The sequence below is a fragment of the Sardina pilchardus genome, chromosome 4 (genome assembly GCF_963854185.1).
Source record: "Sardina pilchardus chromosome 4, fSarPil1.1, whole genome shotgun sequence".
Lineage (NCBI taxonomy): Eukaryota > Metazoa > Chordata > Actinopteri > Clupeiformes > Clupeidae > Sardina > Sardina pilchardus.
This window is the reverse complement of record NC_084997.1, coordinates 28,744,452-28,769,129: the sequence shown is the minus strand read 5'-3', so window position 1 is coordinate 28,769,129 and position 24,678 is coordinate 28,744,452. Positions and strand designations below refer to the sequence as shown.

The following is a 24,678-nucleotide window of genomic DNA, read 5'->3' as shown; positions in this document are numbered from 1 at the left end:
GACACACACATACACACTCACATCACACACTCACACACTGCGCGTTCAAGACCTCATTAGTTTCAGCATTCCCAGGACACAGGCTGTCAGAACACACTGCACACTCCAATGCAAACCCACGCAGGCAGCCATTCTCATATTGACATATCAATCAGTAGCAGCAGCACACACACACACTCCACCCTGCTCTCTCTCTCTCCGACTGACTGACACACACACACACACACACACACACACACACACAAACACACACACAGAGTGCATGCATACACATTTCCAACCCAAGCGTCTCCAATCCAGACCGACAAAGCAGGACATCCTACAGGCAGAAGCTACCTGCGCTGTAGGATACAGACAGTTAATAACAACTCTGATCATACGGAAACCCAGAAAACCACGCAGGAGACCCAAAGTGCATACACACAAACAAGCGCACGCGCACACACACGTGCGCACAAACACATACTGTGCACACACACACACACACGCAGCTAACCTCTCTCCAATTCCCTGAGAGTTGTCGGCGTGGCTGTGAAAGGTAACACTTTGGGCATTAAGAGAAGCATTGACAGGAGCCAACCACAGCAACACAGCTCATTTGGGCTACAAATACTCAGTCGCTGAAGTAACCAATAACGCCCTTGCTCTCAAGGGAACTCGAGGACAATCTGTGGGTGCACTTCTGTTGTTTACCTGTGTGCACATATATCTGCGTGGTGTCCAAATGTGCCCGAGTCTTGTATACCTTGGGTGCCTCAGTCTTGTGTTTGTATTTGTACAAGCGTGTGTTTGTTTGTATGTATGTGAGTATGTGTGAGTGTGTGTTCACTTTGCATGCATGTGTGTCAGTGTGTATATATGTGTGTATATATGTATGCATGGTATGTGGGTTTGCATACATATATACATTTGTGTGGGCTGGTTTGTTTGGTAGGCGTCCACGTATGAAGGTCAGTGTAATGATTGTTTCTGAACGATTATTTGGCAACAAGAGTTTTTCTATGGCTCTAGACGGGCTGCTCTCGCCGCTGGTGCTGTGTGTGTGTGTGTGTGTGTGTGTGTGTGTGTGTGTGTGTGTGCCTCAGCCTTACCTGGCTAGGCGGGCTGCTCTCGGCGCTGGTGCTGTGTGTGTGTCTGTGTGTGTGTGTGTGTGTGTGTGTGTGTGTGTGTGTTCTGTTCACCTGGCTAGGCGGGCTGCTCTCGGCGCTGGTGCTGTGTGTGTGTGTGTGTGTGTGTGTGTGTGTGTGTGTGTGTGTGTTCTGTTCACCTGGCTAGGCGGGCTGCTCTCGGCGCTGGTGCTGTGTGTGTGTGTGTGTGTGTGTGTGTGTGTGTGTGTGTGTGTGTGTGTGTTCTGTTCACCTGGCTAGGCGGGCTGCTCTCGGCGCTGGTGCTGGGCGGTGTCTCCCTCTTGACCTCAGGTGCGTCCTCAGGTACGCGCACGCGCACGTAGTTGATGATGTGGTGCAGGTTGGACAGGAGGCTGGTGCCCGGGAACCAGCTGTCATGGCAACGCTCCTCTATACACGGCTCCTAACCAGAGAGAGAGAGAGAGAGAGAGAGAGAGAGAGAGAGTGAGAGTGAGAGTGAGTGAAAGAGAGGGACAGAGAGAGAGAGAGGGAGAGTGAGAGAGAGAGAGGGAGAGTGAGAGAGAGTAAAAGAGAGGGACAGAGAGAGAGAGAGGGAGAGAGGGTGATAGATAGTCAGTCATTTTTTAATGATATTGATGGAAAAAAAATTATCAAATCAGAATCCCTGAAGACTTTGTCCAGTTAGATTGGTGTGACTTGGGGCCTATGAGGACATGGGGGTACAGTAGTGAGTTGTTGCCTATGAGAACATGGGGGTTCAGTAGTGAATGGTGTGAATTGGGCCTATGAGAACATGGGGGTCCAGTAGTGAATTGTTGCCTATGAGAACATGAGGGGTCCAGTAGTGAATTGGGCCTATGAGAACATGTGGGTCCAGGTGTGAATTGGGCCTATGAGAACATGGGGGTCCAGTAGTGAGTTGTTGCCTATGAGAACATGGGGGGTCCAGGTGTGAATTGTGTGAGTTGGGGGTCCAGTCGTACCTCGTCCTCCTCGTCCTGAACCTGGTTGTCCAGCCCCAGCTCTATGAGGTACAGCACCATGCACAGCACATGCTCCGACATGTTGGGATGGTCCATCCAGATCTAGAGACAGAGACAAACACACACACACACACACACACACACACACACACACACACACACACACACACACACACACACACACACACACACACACACACACACACACACACACACACACACACACACACACACACACACACACACACACACACACACACACACACACACACACACACACACACACACACACACACACACACACACACAGATTTATCCAGTGTTGTTTTGAGATGGGCGTATGCTGTCTCATATGTGTCTTGTGGTTAAATAAGCGGGTAGGGTGCCGGCTGTGCACCTTGTAGAGCAGCGTGAAGATGACGATGTGGAGGGTCTTGCAGTGCAGCAGGCGGACCAGGCCCCTGTAGCACGAGTGCAGAGGGGTCCTCTCTTTGTAAGGTGGCCACGGATTGCCTGAGATTGATGCCGATTGCTTCAAACTGGAGGACAAAGGGAAAGCACAGGGAAGGGGTCAGTGTAGGGCAGAGACCTCCGTTTGAGGACAAACGCATACACACACACACACATCAAATATATGCGCATACACACTGATAAAACACAGAATCTCAACATGCACACACAAATACAAAAATGAGACAACTGCTCACAAACATGCAACAGGAGTAGCTTAACCAAAACATCACAACAGCGGTCATAGATAAGTGCACACACACACACACACACACGCCCAGCTCAGATCTAGGTCTCTGCTGCCATCTAGAGTGCAGCAGGAGAACAGCAAGCAGCCGTGGTATCGGGATAATCATTACGGCAAAGGCTCAGCAGCGCCACCGCCTGGAGCCCCCTGGTAGCACAGGCAGCCGTGCCGCTGTGGCGTGGGGCTGAGTGAGGTGGAGATGGGGCCCAACGCCTCCATGCCACTCTGTTCATGGCTACAGGACGACCACGACCACGACGGGTCTATTGTGTGCCTGACAAGGCAATCCATCAACCAAGGAGTGCCCAAGGAATTCACACACACACGCGCACACACACACACACACATATGCAACCACCCACCCACCCACCCACCCACACACACAGAACACAAAACGCTCATACAAACACACACACACACGAGTAGATGTATGTGCACATAGAAACAAAACAAAACAAAAAAACAGTGATTTGCAATGACCTTAAGGTCATAATTTTTGTTTGCTTTGTTTTTTTTCTTGGGCCCTTTGCATTAATTTCACACACACACACACACACACACACACACACACACACACACACACACACACACACACACACACACACACACACACACACACACACACACACACACACACACACACACACACACACACACACACACACACACACACACACACACACACACACACACACACACACACACACACACACACACACACACCTCCTCTCGTGTCTGGTGGAGTGCTAGAATGAGGCGTGATGTATTGATCAGCGGTGACAGTGGACTAATAGCCCATCAGGAGTGTGTATGTCCCTTTGGGGCCTCCATACTTGGACCTCTCCCTGAACTCAAGCCTCAACACTGACCAGTGCTGACACACACACACACACACACACACGCACACACACGCACACACACGCACACACACAAGCACACACAAGCACACACAAGCACACACAAGCACACACACACACACACACACACGCACGCACACGCACACACACAAGCATGCACACACACAAGCACGCAAACACACAAGCACGCACACGCACGCTCCGACATACACTCCACTTAGATACACTTTGTGAGTGTGTCCATGTGTTCATGACAAACACAGCCACACAAACAACTGTGGGTAACACAAACAAACTCAGAAGTAAAAAAAACTCATTGCAGCTATGATTCACAATGAGATATAGACTGGACACCACATTTGAATCTGCGGTGCACACTAGAAAAGGCTACAGTACAGCAGAATCTGTAGGGTAACTTGAATCTGGACAGAGGTTGGCTAAACGAGAGTTTGTTGTCTGTGATTTTAAGACGCTTCACAGATATTATCTGACTCACTGACACACTTTGTGTGTCATAGAAGTTTGTGAGAGGTATGTCAAGTACATACATACACACAATATGCATATCAATGAATACGTTCACATCAAAACAATGCAAAGACACACTCTCACTTGTTCTCTCTCTATTTCATACAGACACAGACGCAGGCACACACACACAGACGCACACACACACACATATACACACCAAACCACACGGAGTGCACTCACAATGCAGCATATCTGTCCATGGCTGACTGCACGTCCCTCCTGTAGACTGTCCTGAGGATCACCATGATGGGGTCAAACTCCTTCTCCCACACCTTGGCTGCAGAGGACACACACACACAATAAGTGACCGTGCGCACACACACACACACACACACACACACACACACACACACACACACACACACACACACACACACACACACACACACACACACACACACACACACACACACACACACACACACACACACACACACACACACACACACACACACACACACACACACACACACACAAATTGTTGATAGCTATGGACAGTATACACATATTTCAAGACATACAGAATTGGCAGAGTTAAAACACCATCTCCACTCTCTTCAACAGAGGCATGAGAGTTGTGGTGACATCCAAAAAAGAGGTGCAATGCTGCCCCCAAGTGGTTGAAGACAGAAACAGCACCATCCTCTCAGTACTGTGAAGCATAGTGGAAGGATGATGCGACCACACAGGAAGACCGTACACCGCAGCCCAAGAGCAGCAGAGGAGTGGACCTCTACAGCACCTTCCCAAACCCTAACCAACTGACATATGTATGCTTACAATACTAGCATAAACTGACATTTCCAGAAACTAGCATACTAGCACAAGTATACTTATAAACTGACATTTCCAGAAACTAACATACTAGCACAAGTATGCTTACAAACTGACATTTCCAGAAACTAGCATACTAGCACAAGTATACTTACCGGCACAACCTGACATTTCTGGAAACTAGTATACTAGCACAAGTATGCTTACAAACTGACATTTCCAGAAACCAGCATACTAGCACTGAAACATTAGTCTGACATCTCTGATCTATTAGCATATAGCATGCTGATACATCCAGAATCGTGTGTTGTATATAAGCATACGAGGAACCTGACACACTCAAGTAGGCCTGCGTGCTTGGCAGAGAACCAAGAGTGCGGTACACACCGACCTCCCAGCTCCTTAAAGCCATAAAACAAAACAAAACAAAACCTACACGAAACCCTGCTAAAAACAGGACAACTGAAGTGCACACACACACAGCTCCGAAGACTGCTTGTGGCGGACTATGCTTTGAGTTTCAATGCACAACTGTTAGCTGGGTCAGCAGAGTGCTTGGGGTTTGGGCACTGTGTACACTTCAAAATGACATCACAGAACAATACAACACACAACACGCATGCTCGTGCACGTACACATACTGTACACACACACACACACTTTAGAGTGAGGGGCTTGTGGAAATGTTGCGCAACATCAGGCCCTTACATGCAAAGACATACACATTTTGGTCTGTATACCACTGTTCTTTTAGGCAAGTGAATTTCTCAATCTCTCTCTCTCACACACACAAAGCGATCTCTCATTCTCTTTCAACTGCACACACGCACACAAACTGTAAGCCTGATAGTCTTTCTCTCGCTCCCTTTCACACACACACGTCTGATAGTCTCTATCTCTCGCCCCAACACACACACACACACACACACACACACACGTGTGCGTACCTTTGGGTGTGTACATGCCCTGCTGCATGGAGCCTCCGGGCTCAAACACAGGGGCCTTGAAGTCGGCCACTGCAGACAGCATGTCCTCAAAGCTGCAGCTGCCCGGGACGATGCCACTCTTTGGGTTCGGGTTCTCAGGGATCTGTGGTGGAGGCAGTCAAGGAAAACACACACACACAGAGAGAGTATCCACACACACACACACACACACACACACACACCACACAGTATCCAGACACACATACACCACACAGTATCCACACAGTATCCACACAAAATCCACACAGAATCCACACAGAATCCACACAGAATCCACACAGAATCCACACAGAATCCACACACACACACACACAATTCAAAGGTTACCACTTGCACACACACGCACGGAGTATCCACATACACACCCACACATACAGAAATAAACACATATATAAACTATATATGAGTGTGCCGCTTGAACACACACACACTAACACACGGACACACAGGGACACACACACAGGGACACACACACACACACAGACACACACACAGACACACACACACACACACACAGACACACACACGGACACACACACACGGATACACACACAGGGACACACACACAGGGACACACACACACAGACACACACACAGGGTCACACACACAGGGTCACACACACAGGGTCACACACACAGGGTCACACACACAGGGTCACACACACAGGGTCTCACACACACAGGGTCACACACACACTCCACAGCTGTTGACTGAGAGAGGTCTAAAGTGAGCCCCTTGCCCCCAGTCTCCCGAGGGCGCGGTGGCGCTGCACTGAGCTGAGGTCAGCAGGATACGAGGTCCAGCAGGGAGCTGTGGGTGCGGTCATTCATACACAGCTGGGACACCATCTCCGCACGCAGGATCTCATCGTCCGCCATGCCTGATAGAGGAGGAGGAGAAAGAGAGGGACCAGGAGACAGAGACAGAAAGAGAGAGAGAGAGAGAGAGAGAGAGAAATAAAGACAAAATGAAAGAAATTAGATAAAGAAAGAGAAAGAAAGAAAGAACAAAAGAAAAGAAAGAAATAAAAGAAGAAGAGAGAGAAACAAAGAAAGGGAGACAAAGAGAGACAGGTTTAGGGCTTCATTTCAAATGAGGCTCATTTGTTGGCGGTGTGGACTTATATTAGTGCATGTACTAGAGTATGCGTTGGAAGTCTACTCTTCTCAAAAGTGTCTGTACAGGTGTGTGTACCGGTATGTCCCACACCAGTGTCTGCATGTGTGTGAGTGTGTGTACACACCTGTCCTACCGAGGAGTATGCTTACTTGTGGGTTGTGTGTACTGTATGTGTGTGTGTGTGTGTGTGTGTACACACCCGTCCTACTGAGGCATATGCTTAGGTGTGTGTGTGTGTGTGTATGTGTGTGTGTGTGTGTACACACCCGTCCTACTGAGGCATATGCTTAGGTGTGTGTGTGTGTGTGTGTGTGTGTGTGTGTCCTACCCAGGTGTATGCGCAGGCTGCAGAGGATGACCAGGAAGGTGAGCGCTCCCTCCAGCATGGGCCGCTCCTGCTCTGAGTCCAGCGCCGAGTTCTGATGCTGGGAGGCCATGGTCAGCAAGTCCACCACCTTAAATCTACACACACACACACACACACACACACACACACACACACACACGCACACACGCACACACGCACACGCACGCACACACACGCACGCACACACACAGACACAGACACAGACACAGACACAGACGACACACACACACACACACACACACACACACACACACACACACGCACAGACACACGTGCTTCAGGTCAGTAATGGGGAAGGAGGAGGGTCAGATATGAATGTCTACTTGCTCAGACAGATCTGCCAGATCTTCATCTCTGCACTTGACATACCTCTCGAAAACTGAAGAGATGAAGTAATCAGGATCCAGTCGAGACGCACACACCTGAGAAAGAAAGAATGAATAAATCAATAAATAAATCAATACAGAACTAAAGGTGCATTTCCTTTGTGAAATCATTGAAACTGCTTCAGTGGGACATGTGCTGCTCTGGTCATACTTCAGCTCATTTGTGCTTTGCAGTGTACAGTATCTACCTTTGTTTACTGAGTTATTCACAAGAAGAAGTCTATATATCCCTCACACGAAGTTCTATATGTGGAATATGGTGTGTGTGTGTGTGTGTGTGTGTGTGTGTGTGTGTGTGTGTGTGTGTGTGTGGTCACAATGTTGTCATGGCGATGGAGTGGTCACATTAGTGTAAACACACATGGATGGAACATCAGTAACTGAAAAGTCATCCACCCGGGTTCACCGTGGTTTTGAGAGTCTGTGTGTCACTTTGAATAAGTGTGACTGTTAAATATCAGTCAGTTGGTCCGTCAATAGTGATAACAAAACAGTGGGAGAGTGTAAGAGCCCAGTGAGAGCATGCTGTGGCTAACAGCCTCCAGCTATAATCTCCATTTACCTGGAGCAGGTAGATGTCGGGGTCAATCATGGAGTTGCAGAAGTGGGACTGGACGTAGGTCATGGCTTGACCCTTGATCTGGAGGCCGTTCCTCACCCACATGTTGCTGTGGATCTCCGACAGGCTCACCTGCACGTAGACGCACACATATCATAGTTCAGGTCTGTTTTAAAGAGCGCCAACACCCCACTACACAACAATTATGCTATGGTTTAAATTGTACACACAAACCATACTACACAAAATAATAATAATTTAAAAAGCACAGACAATCTCCCCACCGTTGTATGTTCCACAACATTTTTTAATTCACACATAATGTAATAATATTGTGGTTTAAATTGTGCAGACAAACCTTACTCCATAAGAAAAAAAAACACAGACAGACAATCTCCCCTGAGTGTTGTGCATGGCTACCTGGATCTGAAGAGGGTGGACCATGATCTTCATCAGCATCTCCTGGTCAGGCAGCAGGCTGTCCAGATCCAGGCCTTGGCACTTCACCGCCTGGGCAGAGACACGCGCAGAGGGGTCACGCCAGCATCAGCACAACGCTACAGTACAACCCCTCATCTCCACACCAGTGTGTGAGGGTCACGCCAGCGTTAGCACAACGCTACAGTACAACCCCTCATCTCCACACCAGTGTGTGAGGGTCACGCCAGCGTTAGCACAACGCTACAGTACAACCCCTCATCTCCACACCGGTGGTGTGGGAACATTTCCCTTCACTTCACAGAGTGATGGTTTGAGAAAGGATGTCTAATGACAGTACACTCACTCACTCACACACTCACACACACTCACACACACTCTCACACACTCTCACACACTCTCACACACTCTCACACACTCTCACACACTCTCACACACTCTCACACACTCTCACACACTCTCACACACTCTCACACACTCTCACACACTCACACACACTCACACACACTCACACACACTCACACACACTCACACACACTCACACACACTCACACACACTCACACACACTCACACACACTCACACTCACACACACTCACACACACTCACACACACTCACACACACTCACACACACTCACTCACACACTTTCACACACTCACACTCACACACACTCACACACACTCACACACACTCACACACTCACGACTGCAATGTTTGAACATTATCTTATCTGTAGAACTATGTCAGACAAAGGGCAGTTTATGCCTCTCATGTATTTCCACACATCTATTACAAACTAAGCAGGACAAAAAAACAGAGTGGTTTAAAAGTAATGATGGGCAGTGCAGGACCAGCTCAGGAGCCTCACGTACCTTGCTGAGGAACATGGCGTAGTATCGGTGCAGAGGTAAGTGAAACGTCACCTGATTGGGCGCAGGCTGAAAGAGGGAGAGGATATGCACCAATCAGCAGTCATCTAACTTCTAGGGTGAGAACACTCCCCCTGTGAGGAGGGTCTAAGTGTCTCCCTCGACAACACCTACATCACTCGACATGAATTCTTGTCAACCAGTCCCTAAATAACACACTTATTGTATGTTTCCCTTTTCATTGTAATTATTTAATTAGCGTTTCCCAGTACCTCGTCCACGAAGCCGATGTTATCGAACCACACTTGGAGGGCCTCCAGGCAGAAGCGCACCACTGTCTTTGTGTACTCCTGCGTCTCCTGTTGATCGACGGAGAAAACCCAGGTAAGTGCACAGAACACACACACAGGCAGCCACACCTGTCTACGTTACTGTACTGCAGCTCAACGTGGTTAATGACATAAAGACGCAGATGAGTGTGAACTGACTGAGCAGTACTGTAGATTGTTGAAGCCAAACCACCAGAGGAAAAAAAGACGAATTGCATAGAAATCAACATAAAAAGGCATCTGCATATTGCAAAAGCACACAATGTAAACGTGAAAAGTGATAGAAAATGCTGGGATATGATTCGAGGAGCTATGAGAAGAGGTGCATGCTGGGAAATGACTTGAGGAGATATGAGAAGAGGTGCATGCTGGGATATGATCTGGGGAGCTATGAGAAGAGGTGCATGCTGGGATATGATCTGAGGAGAGTTGGGTCTCACCTTGACTTTGCAGTGTGTGAGCAAACCCCACATGGGCTGGGCACAGGCCTCCAGCTCGGCTGCAAACGCTGCATAGTACGTCTGCGACTCAAACTCCACATGCTCATTCAGCTCCCGCTTGTTCAGGTTCATACCTACAGGACGTAAACCACACACACACACACACACACACACACACACACACACACACACACACACACACACACACACACACACACGGGGGACAGAGAAACAATCCAGCGGAGTCAGAGAGCAGAGCCAGAGTAACACTTCAGAGCTCCTATCTGTCAGTTCAGCACGACAGAAACAAGAGGGAGATCAAAATTAGCATCTGCTTGTCACTTACTATCCCTTACTAACAAGACTTTTGGTTGTATTTTTCACACAGCTTGGAAGTTTCATGGGGGTGAACAGTAAAAGAGGAAGTTCTCTGGTGAGACTGCTACAGCAGCATGATCTCATCCTCGTACGTTCATCTGTCCTCTATTCTTCACTGTAGATGAAGTCTTCAATAAAACTACAAGCATGCAAACAATGAGTCCTGTCCAGTGTTTATGTCCGTGTGGTCTGACACACAGCAGTGGCAGAAAGCAACTTCTAAGAAGGCTAAATACTGCCTAGATGTGGCGCAGATTGGTGCAATATTTAAGAGCCTCAGACCGCTCAAATATTGAGAGAATGAGCAAAAGTTAATTTTCTTTCTATTCCATTTTCTATTCCAGTAAAGCAGCCGATTCAAAATGGCCCAACTCCTCAGCCAGGTAGATGTGCTACAGTAAGTAGTGCACAGGTAGAACCAACACATGGTAGGACTTTCTATTCACTTTCTGAAGCAAGACTTTCACACCTCTGCTAATAGCAGATTAAAACATCTGCATACCAAATACTTGCACATGTCCCTGAATTAAAATACAAAGTACTACACATCCGAGTACAGACAGACCTCATGAGACCATAGTGGACAGCAGCCATGTCTGAGGGTCTCGTCAGTGAAAGGGGATACTTCTGGGTCACTTGGCTTTGGAGCCCTCGGCTATTTTAAGGGCCGGGGGTAGACTGGTGACACACTTAGGCCACAAAGGTGGGGTGCCATGGCGTGGCGGTTCACTCCTGCATGACCCTTGACCTCTGTCATCTATTCGGCAAACTGTGACTCTGAAGACCTTTTCAGTTGTGCTGTACAGTGTGTGCTGTGTCTGTGTGTGTAAGTGTTTTTTAAAAGGCCAGTAGGGTACACCTGATTTATTTGTTGCTACATGTACTGTGAGTTTGCTCACACACACACAGTTTTTTTTCTCCATACATTTCAGGAGAAAGATATTACCGTATGCGTTGAAGACTCACCAATTCCATTTACCAACTTGCAAAGGACGCTTATTGCTGCACATAGCATAGGCTACCCAAGCTAGGCAAGATACCACGACCGTGACCAGCCCTGTAAAGGCACACTCTCCTGTGTCTCTGCTTGGGCAAATGTGAACTCGCACTCTAGTGTGGCCCAATGGGGCTACTCTCTGCTCACTGAAACTACGAACGTGAATATTATTTTGATAGGTTTTAAAGTTTTGTTAAGAAAACCATAAGATAATACCTCACATAACACATTCCGACAAAGTACATTATGTTAACACACGTGCAGGCCAAGGATTCACAGGGAATTATTCATTTCCAATTTTTCGCAGTGATGATGGTGACAAGCTCAGATCCGTGATAGGGGTCACATGACCACGGTGCTTGTGGTTGTGCGGTCACCGTCCCAGCCCTACATGTGAGTTGGCCATACCAGGCACATGCCTATTGAGATAGGGCCGCTCACTCACTTGCTCCCCTAAATTACAAATGGACTCGGCTCTGACTTCTGAACAGTGCTTGTGGGTGCTAGTTGCTGCAGTGCTGTGAGGAATCCTAGCCTGGTCCGAATATATTTTCGTACATTCATCATGAACAGAGAGTCTGGCCACTTTCCATTGCCAAGCGTGAACTTCCTTGAATGTAGATACTCTGTTGATGTTTAAAACTATTGGATCTGCCCAGAGCCACTCAGATCTGCCATAACCAATCGCTAACGTTTGGTCTCGACGCGACATGCTCAAACTAGCGCACGACCTCAACGCCATCATTCTCAGCTACTCCCTCTGTTCGCTGATTGGACCTGCATATTTTTGTCTTGAGAAAACTTGCAAACATACCGCAGACCCAGAGACCCATGTAGAGAAGTGAAATGAAAACTGAACGGAAGTACGTAGGAAGTGGGAGCCAGGCTACAGGAATCCTCCCGAAGCTCTCGATTTGCCGCTCTGTGTGTATCTGTGTGTGTCTGTGTGTGTCTGTGTGTGTCTGTGTGTGTCTGTGTGTGTCTGTGTGTGTGTGTGTGTGTGTGTGTGTGTGTGTGTCTGTCTGTGTGTGTCTGTCTGTGTGTGTCTGTGTGTGTCTGTGTGTGTCTGTGTGTGTCTGTGTGTGTCTGTGTCCTTGACTGACCTTGAAAGAAGGACACGAAGCTCATCCAGAGCATGAGCAGGGAGTGGTCCTCCAGGAAGCGCTTGGCGACACTTTGGTGTGAGAGAATGTTAATGAAGTCACTAACTAAAGGCCAGTAGGTGTTGTTCTTCAGAAGAGCCTCGCCACAGTTCACCACCACATGGTGGCTATTCTCCTCATCTGAGAGGAGAGAGAGAGAGAGAGAGAGGAGGGGAAGAGAAGAGAAGAGAAGAGAAGAGAAGAGAAGAGAAGAGAAACATTTTTAAAAATTACTTCATTTCATTTATATATTTATTCATAATTGTTGATAACATTTCCTTACATTCAGGCACTTCAGGCGAAAATAATGACAAAATAGAAAGAAAAACAAACAAACAAAAGGTACCACACGCCCTCTTGGGCCTTCCCTTAACCTGATGAGTGGCTGTTGCATCATCTACTGGTCTGGTGAGATCAAAGGGTCTTTCTTTTGACACTATTACTAATAAAGTTGTCAGTCAGAAATGCTAGAACAGTACACACCCTTATTACGTCCTCATAGCAGGATCTGTTTTGTATGTCTGTCTACACCGAATCCATTTAATATGCCCTTCTACTACCGCATATTTGTCATTACAAATAGCAGAGCAACGCGAGCGACAGAAAGAAAATAGAAACGGGCGTCTACCAAGTTGCGCTGCTTGCGTCACTTGCCTTCAGGACTCTCCAGTTGAAAACAATGAAAACGCTCACGTAGAAAACGCTCCCATCGGGTGCTGTGAGGACAAGCACTAACTCCCCCAAGCAGTCAGCCTCTGCAGTCCAACACATACGGACACGGAGAGAATCTACATCACAGTAGTGTCTCAAGAGATATAATGTAGGAATGGGCCCCGGGGTTAGGGCCCATCACTAAAATACCAACAAGACTCAAGTGCTGCCTTTTTAAATAATGCCTAACTGGATCAGGGGAGGTATGCTACAACAAAGACGGAAGTTGCTCCACCCGTTAATGGCACACACACGCACAAACACACACACAAAAATGTATTGTATAGCACATACACACACACTCATATACACATACATACTGTAGTACATGCATTCACACATGCACACAAACATTTAACCACACACACACACACACACACACACACACACACACATATTGTTAGGCATTAAGGAGATACTGGCTAACACCCAGCTGTTTGCGACACTGTAAATATATCTCTCTCTCTATCTGCTTCCACTGGCCCTGACAGTTCATAAGGTTTCAGTGGCTCAAGCGAATCAATGCAGCACCTCAGCCACCAGAGGGAAGCGTGAGCCGGCGTAACATGACCTGGGTCACCTCGCAGCGGCCGCAATGAAATCACACCTCCGACGCGGGGCCACAGCCAACCCCAGGGGAGCCAGAGAGCGTAGTAAATCTCAAATTAAACTCACGCGCACACTCCCACACACACACACCACACACACACACACACACACACACACACACACACACACGCACACGCACACACGCACACACGCACACGCACACGCACACGCACACGCACACGCACACGCACACGCACAAGCACACGCACACACTCTAACAATCAGAGCGTGGCCATCTCATCTCCTGGGCTCTGAAGTCTGCTTGTGCAAAGCCTTCTCTACTGATACACTGAACACCAAATTATACTCAGGATGTTTCTGGCAATCCTCCACTATCCCCCGCCCCCCCCGCCCCCCCTTCCTGATTTAATGCTGTCAGCAAACGGATCTGCGGCGTGTTAATGTGCTTCTTGTCTTTGGAGACAATCCCTCCTCCTCTCGTGTGCACAAATGCAGGGCCGATGAGAGCAGCCTCCAGTCCTAATGCACTGCACCACTCTCCTCTCTCCAGGCTCTGGAGCCTTCACCACGGCCCCTATAAGGCTGGACTGTGGAGTCTGACCATGGCAAACTGACCTACATAGACATGCATCTGTGCGTGAAATGTCATGGGTTTGGTCTCCCCTCGCCTTGCTAACATTTTTAACCTGTGCCACTCAGTCGCAATATGCATTGTTGGCATGAACAGATCAATCAGTGCTTGTGTTTGAATGTACTGTATGTTTACACACATGGATGGATGCACTTTATATTCATGAATGTAGACACATTTATGAATGAAAACATGAACTTGAGATCATCACCCCAAAGCTGCTTCCTACTCTTAATCTCTCAGTATCACACTCCATACAAGGCTATAGGGCAGTGTGCTTAACAGGATGTATGAATGACTGACTGACTGAAGTTGAAAGCATACACAAACACTCCTACTTCCTCATAACCTCCTCCGTTGTTCTCCTTCACTACAATATCCCACTCCTCTCCGCTTCCCATCCCCCCTCTCCCTCAACCTGCAGCTCTGTTGAGGGAAGCTCTCCATCATAAACACCTGTTTGTGTAAATGAACGAATTAATTCATTCATTCATTCATTAATAATGTCATTAATTTCTTTCCCTTGCCTCACGATGACCATGAATGCATTACTAGGGCTCATTTCCCTTCATCCCACTCCCTTCCACCACAGTCAGCTCCATAAGCTCAATGAATGAATTAATGAATGAATGAATGAATGAATGAAGCTCCAGCTCTCCTCCAGCTCGCTCTGTGTAAAGCGTCCATCATTGAGGAGCACTGATTGCATTAATCAATTAAGTCTCTAAACCTGTAGCATGGTGACCAAGACGTGTGTGTGTGTGTGGCGTGTATGGCATGAATGAATGAATGAATGAATGAATGAATGAATGAAGCCCCTCAAACTACAGTTGGCTCCTTATAAGGCAGCTTCCCTCATGCAGAACAGCACAGTGACCATGACAGGTGTATTTATTTATTGAATGAATGAATGAATGAATGAATGAATGAATGAATGAATGAATGACTGTATGAATGGATGAACGCATGAAGCCCCGCACCTTGCAGCTCGCTCCTGATAAGGCAGCTCTCCATCATGTAGAGCAGCACAGTGACCATGATGTCCAGCAGCTGGCACTCCTCGGTGACGTGGCGCGCCAGCTCCTCGTTGCTGAACAGCTGCACGCTGATGTGCACGATGCGGTTGGACATGGTGTCCGACTCCTGGCTCTTCATCAGCGTCTTCATGATGAAGGCGTAGTGCTGCACAAACGTCTTGGTGAACGTGATCTGGGGAGGAGAGAGGGAGAGGGAGAGAGAGAGAGAGAGAGAGAGAGAGAGAGAGAGAAAGAAAGAAACAGGGAGAGGGAGAGAGAGAAAAGGGAGAGGGAGAGAGAGAAAAAGGGAGAGAGGGAAAGAGACAGAGGAAGTTTGGAATATATCAGGAGTGGGAGTGTGATCAGGGTTTGGGGGTGTTCGATGTGATTGGTGTTTGCCGTCACTGTATCTACAACACATCACAAGCAGGAAGATCACAACACGTCGCCATCACAATGTTTTGTCCCGCCCCTACTGTCAGCGCAGGTGTCAATCAACAGCAGAGATGAGATCATAATCATACAGTCTTTATCTGGCTCATACAAGAGTGACATCAGCCCCCCACAGCTGTTCTATTTATGACACACTGACGGAGAGACAGAGGCACAAATCAGATGATGCTGGGAGTTATTTTGGGCCTAATTTCATTAAAACATCTGATCATAGATGTTTGCTGTGGAGACTCTGTAGGCCTACTTCAACACCGGACTAAACATTAATGCAACATCTCAGAAAACATACTAGAACTTCTCAGCGCCCACAAAAGGTCTACTTTGAATTCACATCTGTCGCCTAACAGGGAGGCATACACCAAGCACGTAACTGAAGCGTTCCATTCACATAGCGTCTACAGCAACAATCAGCTTCTACTATCGAGTTGACAACGGAACTGACCACAGACGTGACGTGATAGTGACGCGTACGTTTGAAAAAATTAGACCAATCTGCTCAAATATCTTTAAGCTGCGCTAATGGAGCGCTTCAGTTGCAGACCGAGTGTAGCCTCCTATATGAAATTCTCTATAGGATTTCTCCACTTGTCTATGTTATAGTTCAGAATAATTTAAAGAAAATATCTTCTTCGTATAATGCATTATGCTCAGTATATTTTACCAAACGTTGTGGCAAAGACAACCATGACGGAGGGAGAAGTCTAAAGTGGAATACCTTGTAGTCTTGATCGGGCAACATGTTGAGCAAGAAAGTGACCATCTTCTGTGGGAACTCGTACTTTATCGTCCAGAACAGCAGCTCCTCTAAGAAACACTTGTGCTTCAGAGTGTCCATGATCGATGGGTCTGCGGAGAGAGAGAGAGAGAGAAATAAGAACAGACACTGGTTTGAGAGAAAGAATGGGGATGGGGGGGAGAGAGAGAGAAAGAGGATGAAGAATGGGGATGGGGGAGAGAGGGAGGAAGAGAGGGAGGAAGAGAGGGAGATAAGGAAAGAAAGAAAAAAAGAGGGAGGACAGAAGAATGAAGGGAGAAAGAGGGAGAGAGAAAGTGTGTGTGTGTGTGTGTGTGTGTGTGTGTGTGTGTGTGTGTGTGTGTGTGTGTGTGTGTGTATTAAGAGAAAGAGCAATGCAAAGACAGAAGACCCTGAGGTGAGGACACAGCACTATGAGCAGACAAGAGAGCCGAGTCGGCAGTATGGTCTCAGCAGTGGCCTCCACCACCCACAGCACCAGAACCACACCCACACCCACAGCATCGCATCCAGCCACAGCAGTCGCCATCACACCATCACACACTCACACCCACAGCATCGCATCCAGCCACAGCAGTCGCCATCACACCAGCACACACTCACACTCACACACACTCTCACACACGTTCTCTCAAGCTCACTCTCACCGAGAGTGCACTCCCAGGACAGCCTAACAATACGCGCAGCATCCAAACCATGGACGCATCCAAGGTGCATCCACCATGGTGCATCCAAATCTAATGGATCTACTAATCTGTACTAATCATACACTCACACCCTCTCTTTCTCTCTCCCTCCCTCCCCGTCTCTTCATTTTTCCCTCTCCCTCTACCCCTCTCTCCAGCAGAGATGGCGTGCATGTACAGCTGTGAAGTCCGAGTCTGTGAGGTCTGCAAGTGGTCTGTTAGTGATCTGTGAAGTCCGTAAGTGGTCCGTGTGAGGTCCGTGTTTGATCCGTTAGTGATCTGTGAGTGGTTTGGAAGTGATCCATGTAAGATCCGTTAGTGATCTGTGAGTGGTTTGGAAACGATCCATGTAAGATCCGTTAGTGATCTGTGAGTGATTTGGAAGTGGTCCATGTGTGGTCCTTAAGTGATCTGTGAGTGGTTTGGAAGTGGTCCGTGTGTGGTCCTTAACCCTATGAGCCCTAAGCTGTTTTAAGGGCATTTTCACTACCTCTAGTTAGAAGCATTTATCCTGGTCATTGTAAGTGCCATTCACACATGCTACATATTGTTTTTTTCAGCACAGTCTAGGCTATCCAGATCTGCCACAATATAATGTATAAATACTTGCATTGATTTGATTTAGATTTTTAAATAATAAAAATTTGAAAAGCATACTATACAAACTCTTACATTTTGACGTGTATCTCACCACAGCAAGATCACATCTCGACGAAACTTGCATGGTTGTGTAGGCCTGACTGTCCTGAAAATGGCAATATAAGAACCATGGTGGAGGTATACTTTGGGGCTGAGCAATTCACAGAAATATGTGGTGTGTGCCTTCCAGATATAAATGGCAATTTTTATTTAGTGATGAAAAAATTACTTTTTGGCACTTTTTGTGCTCCATATTTGTGACACTAGCTGTTCTGACATGACTTGTTTGCGGTAGCACACATGACGTGCACAGATGATGATTCTCTATAATATTTGTTTTACTGCATTGCAATGAACAAAGTAAAGGCAAAAAGTGTTTATTTGTCAAAACAAATTTGGATGCAATATGAGTCTTGAATTGGATACCATACAGGAGTATGCTAGGATCTCAAAACCGTGTTATGAACGTGACTTGCCATAGAGAAACACATGATAACATTGGATTATGAACATAGGCTATTATGCCACACAAAAACACGAGGTAAGTGGAGCTAAATTAAGTTATTATTTTGCTGTCACTTCGTCTGTTTTATGGCCTAGAAGGTTGTATTTGGTATCTGTGGATAGCTCTAGCTCTCCTCTTTCCTCTGACATGCGTGCCATATCTTTTTGATCGCGATTTCACGAGGAAATCAAACGAGAGTAAAGGTAGTCAAAGCTATATGACATTATTATTTGTTTGTAACTTCGTCTGATTTTATAATACGAGATGATCGATGTATTTGGTATCAATGCAAAGCTCTGCTTCTCCTCTTTCATTTGATATGCGTGTCATGTCTGTGCGATGCGTGGTCCGCGAGTAATTCAAGCGAGAGTTCTGGATGCGCCGGTGAACGCAGAGCAATATAGACTGTAAATATGATATACTTTGATTTAACTTCATGATTTTATTTTATTTTCATACTTGATCGTACAGACAAGTGTCTAGTATCTTTGGAAAGCTCCGGTTCTGCTCTTTCCTGCAATATAAGTCTCATCTCGCTGTGACTAATAATAGCGGAGCAATGTAACAAAGAAAATGTGTGCGTTTTTTGACGCACTTTGCGTCCGTCGGGCTCATAGGGTTAAGTGATCTGTGGGAGAAGCGTGTGCAGAGTGTGTGCAGAGCGTAGGTCTTACCTTTGGTGGTGCTGCTGAGCTTCACTCTCTTGCGCTGCCCCACACTCTGCCCTCCATCCTGGTCCTCCTGAAACCACACCACACGTCCAAATCAAACTACTGTACTGTCTCGGACCCAACCACACCACACCACACCACACCACACGTCTAAATCAAACTACATTCAAATCTCGATTATAGGTGAATTTACCAAGGCACTCTTCCAAAAAAGTTTAAAAAGCTTTAATTCATAGGCTTAATCATGAATGATCATTAAAAATGCCAACATGTTTCGTCCTTGGCTAGGTCTTCATCAGGGCAAAGTCAATACAGTCAGTACATTCAAATCCCCTTACTACTCAGTCACCTACTCTTTTTTTTCTAAAGAGTACAAGATATACGATAAGGACGGAGGACCACAAATAAATATACTATCAAATTACTTACAGTTTGCAGTCCATACCGCTTCAGTTGTGCATTATGCACAAACAAACAAACAAACAAACAAAAATAATGATAAACTCCTACCTCTTTACTGGATTCAACAGAGCTTACAGCAGCAGTGGCTCCTGCAGAAAACACAATCAGAGCATTCATTACTTCACTCTAGACAAGGGAGTAGGTGAAACATATTGCTGAACATGGTTTCTGTATACTCTGCTATGTACATTCATACCAGGACCACAGCCACACTATTACAATTCATACTTAGAAAGCACAACACAAGCTACAGTTAATTCTTCTTTACCTTGTGAGAGTACAAGGACATTTCACATTTCTAAAGATTCTGAGGCCATTGTCATGTTCAGGATATTTATGATAGTCATGTTTAAACTGAGAAACAACCCACATTCTCTAAGTGCAAGGGAAAGAAAACCCTCAAATTTCCACAAATAAATAAATCAAAACAAAACATCTTGCTGACTTGACCTATCTTGGAAATCCAGAGTTCTTGGGAGAGCACAATTTGAATTGTGTCTGCAAGATACTCTGGCAATGAGCAAGTAAGCTAAGGGACGCTACAATAGCCGTTAGCCCAGCCTCACCCAGTAAGCTAAGGGACGCTACAATAGCTGTTAGCCCAGCCTCACCCAGTAAGCTAAGGGACGCTGCTCCAACCGTTGCCCCAGCCTCGGCACCTCCTCCTCCAGCCGCGGCTGCCGCTCCCGCTCCCTTCTCCTCCACCGTGACCAGGCCCGAGCTCTTCAGAGCAGACAGATACTTGTCATAGTTCTTCTTTGCATACACATTTTCTTCCTGACCTGAGGTGAGAGGACAAAGGAAAAAAGTGTTGTTTTTATTCCAAATCTAAATTTCTAGATCTAAAATCTAAATTACATGAATGAAGCATGACATTATACAGTTGCTACATAAATATGGTGAACATATGATGTGATACAGTCAATATATAAATGTAACATGTGGCATTAAAAGTTTATCTTATCTTATCTTGTCTTATTATACAGTTACAAACTTGGCCATCCATGAGCAAATGATTGCACATTCCACTACGGCAGATCAACTGCTTCTATTTTAAGTGCATGTAATAAAACAGAATGAAGCATAATAACTGTTCAATAACACCTCAATAAGTCATTTTCCTCATTTCAAGAAGTCAATGATCTGTTGAGCTGTTTCGACTCGACACCGTGAGGCACAACGTGAAGGCAAAATGTCAACTTTATGCAATTTTAAAGGCTGACAATCAGTTTTAATTTCTCATCACTATGACTCCTGTTTAGGCTCATCATGGTCATAACCTTGGCAACCAATCACACAGGAAATGAAGGAAAATAACTCCTGAAGGCTTCTCGGACATGAGATGTGAACTCACACCTTCTGCGTTCATAAAGCACAGCAGATTAGACAAGCTTACCAGATATCCGTTTGGCCTTTCTGCATATAATGAAAGCTCTAGCGGGACTGGCCAGGCAAAATCTAGTCCTGACCTGATCTTTGACCCACACTGGTGCATTTAATCATCATTTATTAGGCTATTCTCCTGGTGGATATTCCCAGTACGTGGCTAAGAGATACTGTAAACCTGGGTAAGTTAACTCTAATAAGTGGCAAACCTCCTACAAGAGCCCTATGGCATTGTTTTAGGAGAATAAAGCCGTACAGCTCTTCTGTTGGGAGGTCTATCACTTACTCTGAGTTAAGTTATCCGGGTTTGTCACTAAACCACATACTTGGAATAAACCCCTGGTTATCAATCAAGTAGTTATAAGAAGAAAGTTACATTTTTCACCAATTTTCACGAAACGTTATCCAATAAAATATATGTTTGGAGCTGGGGTGTGCAACATTTTCTTGTTACTTTTATCACTGGAGTTCAGCCCTCGTTAATAGTGTGTTGGTGTGTGCCACTCTCTCACTATACACATACTGACTATACACTCAATTACTCCCTCATTTCTGCTACATCAATGCTATGTGGACATTAAGCGAGGAAGCAAAGTATTACAAACTGATTAAAAAGCAAGGACAAAGAGTGTAGTACAACAACAATGGTGATCCTTCAACTCAAATTTCTGTGAATTCAGGACTGCCCATATCTAACAAGACTACAACAGAAGGTCAAACCCAACAAGACTATAAGAGATATCAAGTTTAGATTTGACAAATTAATTCCAAAGAGGTCGGTCTTACAATGACACTAGCACAACAAACAAGCATGCTTAAAGGTCCACGGCTCTGGTGAATGGCGGCTAATATCATGAGCTCAACAGCCAATGAAATTACACTGGCTGAAGACGTTTATGGCTCAGGCAGAGTCACAACATTTCCCCTTCAGAGTCAGGACTGTAAACAAACGCTAGAGGACTGTTGAACTGGGCAAAAACAGTGCTTGATTGATCACATACCTGGAGCTTTCATACTGCAGTCAAGTTCCTCATTAGCACATCTGTACAACACAATGAGCATCCTAGGGAAGGTGATTTGCCATGTGTCATTTTGGGGTAAACAACATACCCATGCTGAGTTCTTTAAAGGTCTGCTGATTGGTCAGGATCTTTGTCAGCACGGTCCGCATGGCCCCGCCCATCTTTGTAAGCTCTTCTAGGAAGGATATCTGAGGCTCCAGCTGCTGAAGAACCTTCTGCAGGTCCCTCTCTGGTGACGAGTCTGCGTAAGTGTGTGTGTGTGTGTGTGTGTGTGTGTGTGTTATAGAGGGTAAGACAAACCAACCATACAAGACTTTTTTTCTTCTTCTTCTTAACAAATTTCCAAAAATCTATGGCTAAATGTTGTGTGAGAGACATAGCCAAGGCCTAATAAGATTGAATTTACAGAAACATAACAACAACTACAGTCAACTAAACAATCAAATACATATATCAAAGGCCGCTGTATGCATTTTAGGTGGTTAGAATAGCACCCACATTTTCAAAATTAGAGGCAACCTTTAAAAGAGTACAATATCTGTCATGCATGTCTCAAATAGTGTTATGGTGTACCACTCCCGTGCTTCACCTGGCTCTGTGTATCCATCCCTTAAATACTGTATGATGCTGACAATGAAGCGAGGTAGCACCATTTCAGACATCAGCAGCAAGTCCCTGGGTACTGTGGGGACATTCTCCCCTGTTTTTAACCGATGCCGTCTACAAAACCTGCCAAAAGCAATGCAACACCACACAGTGTCAGTCACACATCAGCAACACAGGGTCTTACTGGACCTGTCAAAGTAGTAGTGGAACTGTTTAACCCACATGGATGGATGCATATCAGTTGTTGTCATACATAGTTTTAAACATTGTTACCATTATGAATATAACAACATGGAAAATTAAATAAAAAACGTTATTCTATTAACATGTGAGCTAATGAATGACACTGAAAGAAATCCACAATGACAGGTCTCCCTGCGTTGACAGAAACTACCATGAAAGGAATGCAAACGATACTATACAATATTACTATCAGTGTAGGTGAAGACATTCGAAAAGATAACGTAAGGGTCCTTTTACAGTACAGTAAGGTAACCAAACAATAATAACTAGGAAGGCCTAATTTAGTTCATCTTCACACCGATCACTTCGCGACTTCTGACAGAGCTGACATAACTGTTGATCCCACGCATAAAAATACAATCAACTTCATGAACTTGTATTGCCATGCCTAATGCTGTGGTTTAAAAAAGACAAAAAAGATACCACAACCTGTCACACAGCGATGGCTCTCTTAGTGAGTTAAAAATAAACTTTGCCACTCGAAAAGGCAGGGCTGCATACTCTCCCACCTACAACTTGCTAAGTTAGCAGACTAGCATTACGCCTAGCTGCCTAGCAAGGCAACTAAGATAGGTGACTTCCCTTGTTTCTTAACAGTTTTGTCTTTGGTTTGCGTGTGTCCCCTGCACATAAGACATTCACTTATTATATCACCTCGTTGTTAATAGATGACAACCCTGATCACTAGCCAGCTAGCTAAGGACTTACCCACTTTCCCGCATGACATTACTGTCTCCACAGTCGCAGGCCCCACCAGCCTGGCTTCTGAACATATTGAAATCATGGCCCGTGTGATCGCCGTTGTTAAAACATTCCGCACACAATGACATGCAAGGGGAAATCCCGCAGGTCCGACATCGGTATGCCACAAAATTGGCTGTCCAGACCAAGCCGCACAAGGTAGCGTTGTCATAGGACCGGACCGTCTTGCAGAACTCCTCGAATCCTTCCCCTCCTGCCAATAGGTTTTTACACCATTCAAGGGCCTCCGTATCCGCCGCTGGCTTTTCAGGATTTAAAACATTATCAAGCAGTTCTTGAAGTAGTCGGACACCAGAACTGTTGTCAGTTCGATTTAGTTCTGTCTTTAGAAGGGCGGCTGTTGTTTTCTTATCCCGGCGTAACATCGACGCCGCCATCATGAACTCTGAATTGTTGTCCAGAATTTATTTTTGTTGTCTTGTTGCTACGTTCTCGGTCTTTCTCGCGATATGGTCCGTGAGCGTCGCACAACCAACCTGCGGGTGGCAATGTGATCACTTGCAAGAGGCAGGGTAGATGTGATTGCTGCTATGCTTATCTAACTAGCTACTATGACCAT

General features: G+C 46.1%; 1 protein-coding gene across 3 annotated transcripts in view; it reads right to left on the bottom strand.

The window, feature by feature from the left end:
- ubr3 (ubiquitin protein ligase E3 component n-recognin 3) overlaps positions 1-24,546 on the bottom strand; it is a 63,914-nt gene extending 39,368 nt beyond the window's left edge. For 2 of the 3 annotated variants that reach the window (XM_062534908.1, XM_062534910.1), the window contains exons 1-22: positions 24,066-24,545; positions 23,098-23,237; positions 22,597-22,749; positions 20,712-20,882; positions 20,149-20,189; positions 19,642-19,708; positions 17,099-17,229; positions 15,895-16,123; positions 12,964-13,143; positions 10,486-10,619; positions 9,989-10,075; positions 9,720-9,785; positions 8,829-8,918; positions 8,412-8,540; positions 7,833-7,885; positions 7,425-7,558; positions 6,772-6,857; positions 5,938-6,079; positions 4,397-4,493; positions 2,469-2,610; positions 2,072-2,173; positions 1,360-1,530 (exon numbers count right to left, since the gene is read on the bottom strand). In XM_062534908.1, coding sequence (XP_062390892.1) covers positions 1,360-1,530; positions 2,072-2,173; positions 2,469-2,610; positions 4,397-4,493; positions 5,938-6,079; positions 6,772-6,857; positions 7,425-7,558; positions 7,833-7,885; positions 8,412-8,540; positions 8,829-8,918; positions 9,720-9,785; positions 9,989-10,075; positions 10,486-10,619; positions 12,964-13,143; positions 15,895-16,123; positions 17,099-17,229; positions 19,642-19,708; positions 20,149-20,189; positions 20,712-20,882; positions 22,597-22,749; positions 23,098-23,237; positions 24,066-24,499 — 2,979 coding nt within the window. In that variant the 5' untranslated portion in view covers positions 24,500-24,545. Of the gene's footprint in view, positions 1-1,359; positions 1,531-2,071; positions 2,174-2,468; positions 2,611-4,396; positions 4,494-5,937; positions 6,080-6,771; positions 6,858-7,424; positions 7,559-7,832; positions 7,886-8,411; positions 8,541-8,828; positions 8,919-9,719; positions 9,786-9,988; positions 10,076-10,485; positions 10,620-12,963; positions 13,144-15,894; positions 16,124-17,098; positions 17,230-19,641; positions 19,709-20,148; positions 20,190-20,711; positions 20,883-22,596; positions 22,750-23,097; positions 23,238-24,065 lie in introns of all 3 variants that reach the window. The other variant, XM_062534909.1, reaches the window with a different exon arrangement.
- Between the last annotated feature and the right edge of the window lie 132 nt (positions 24,547-24,678).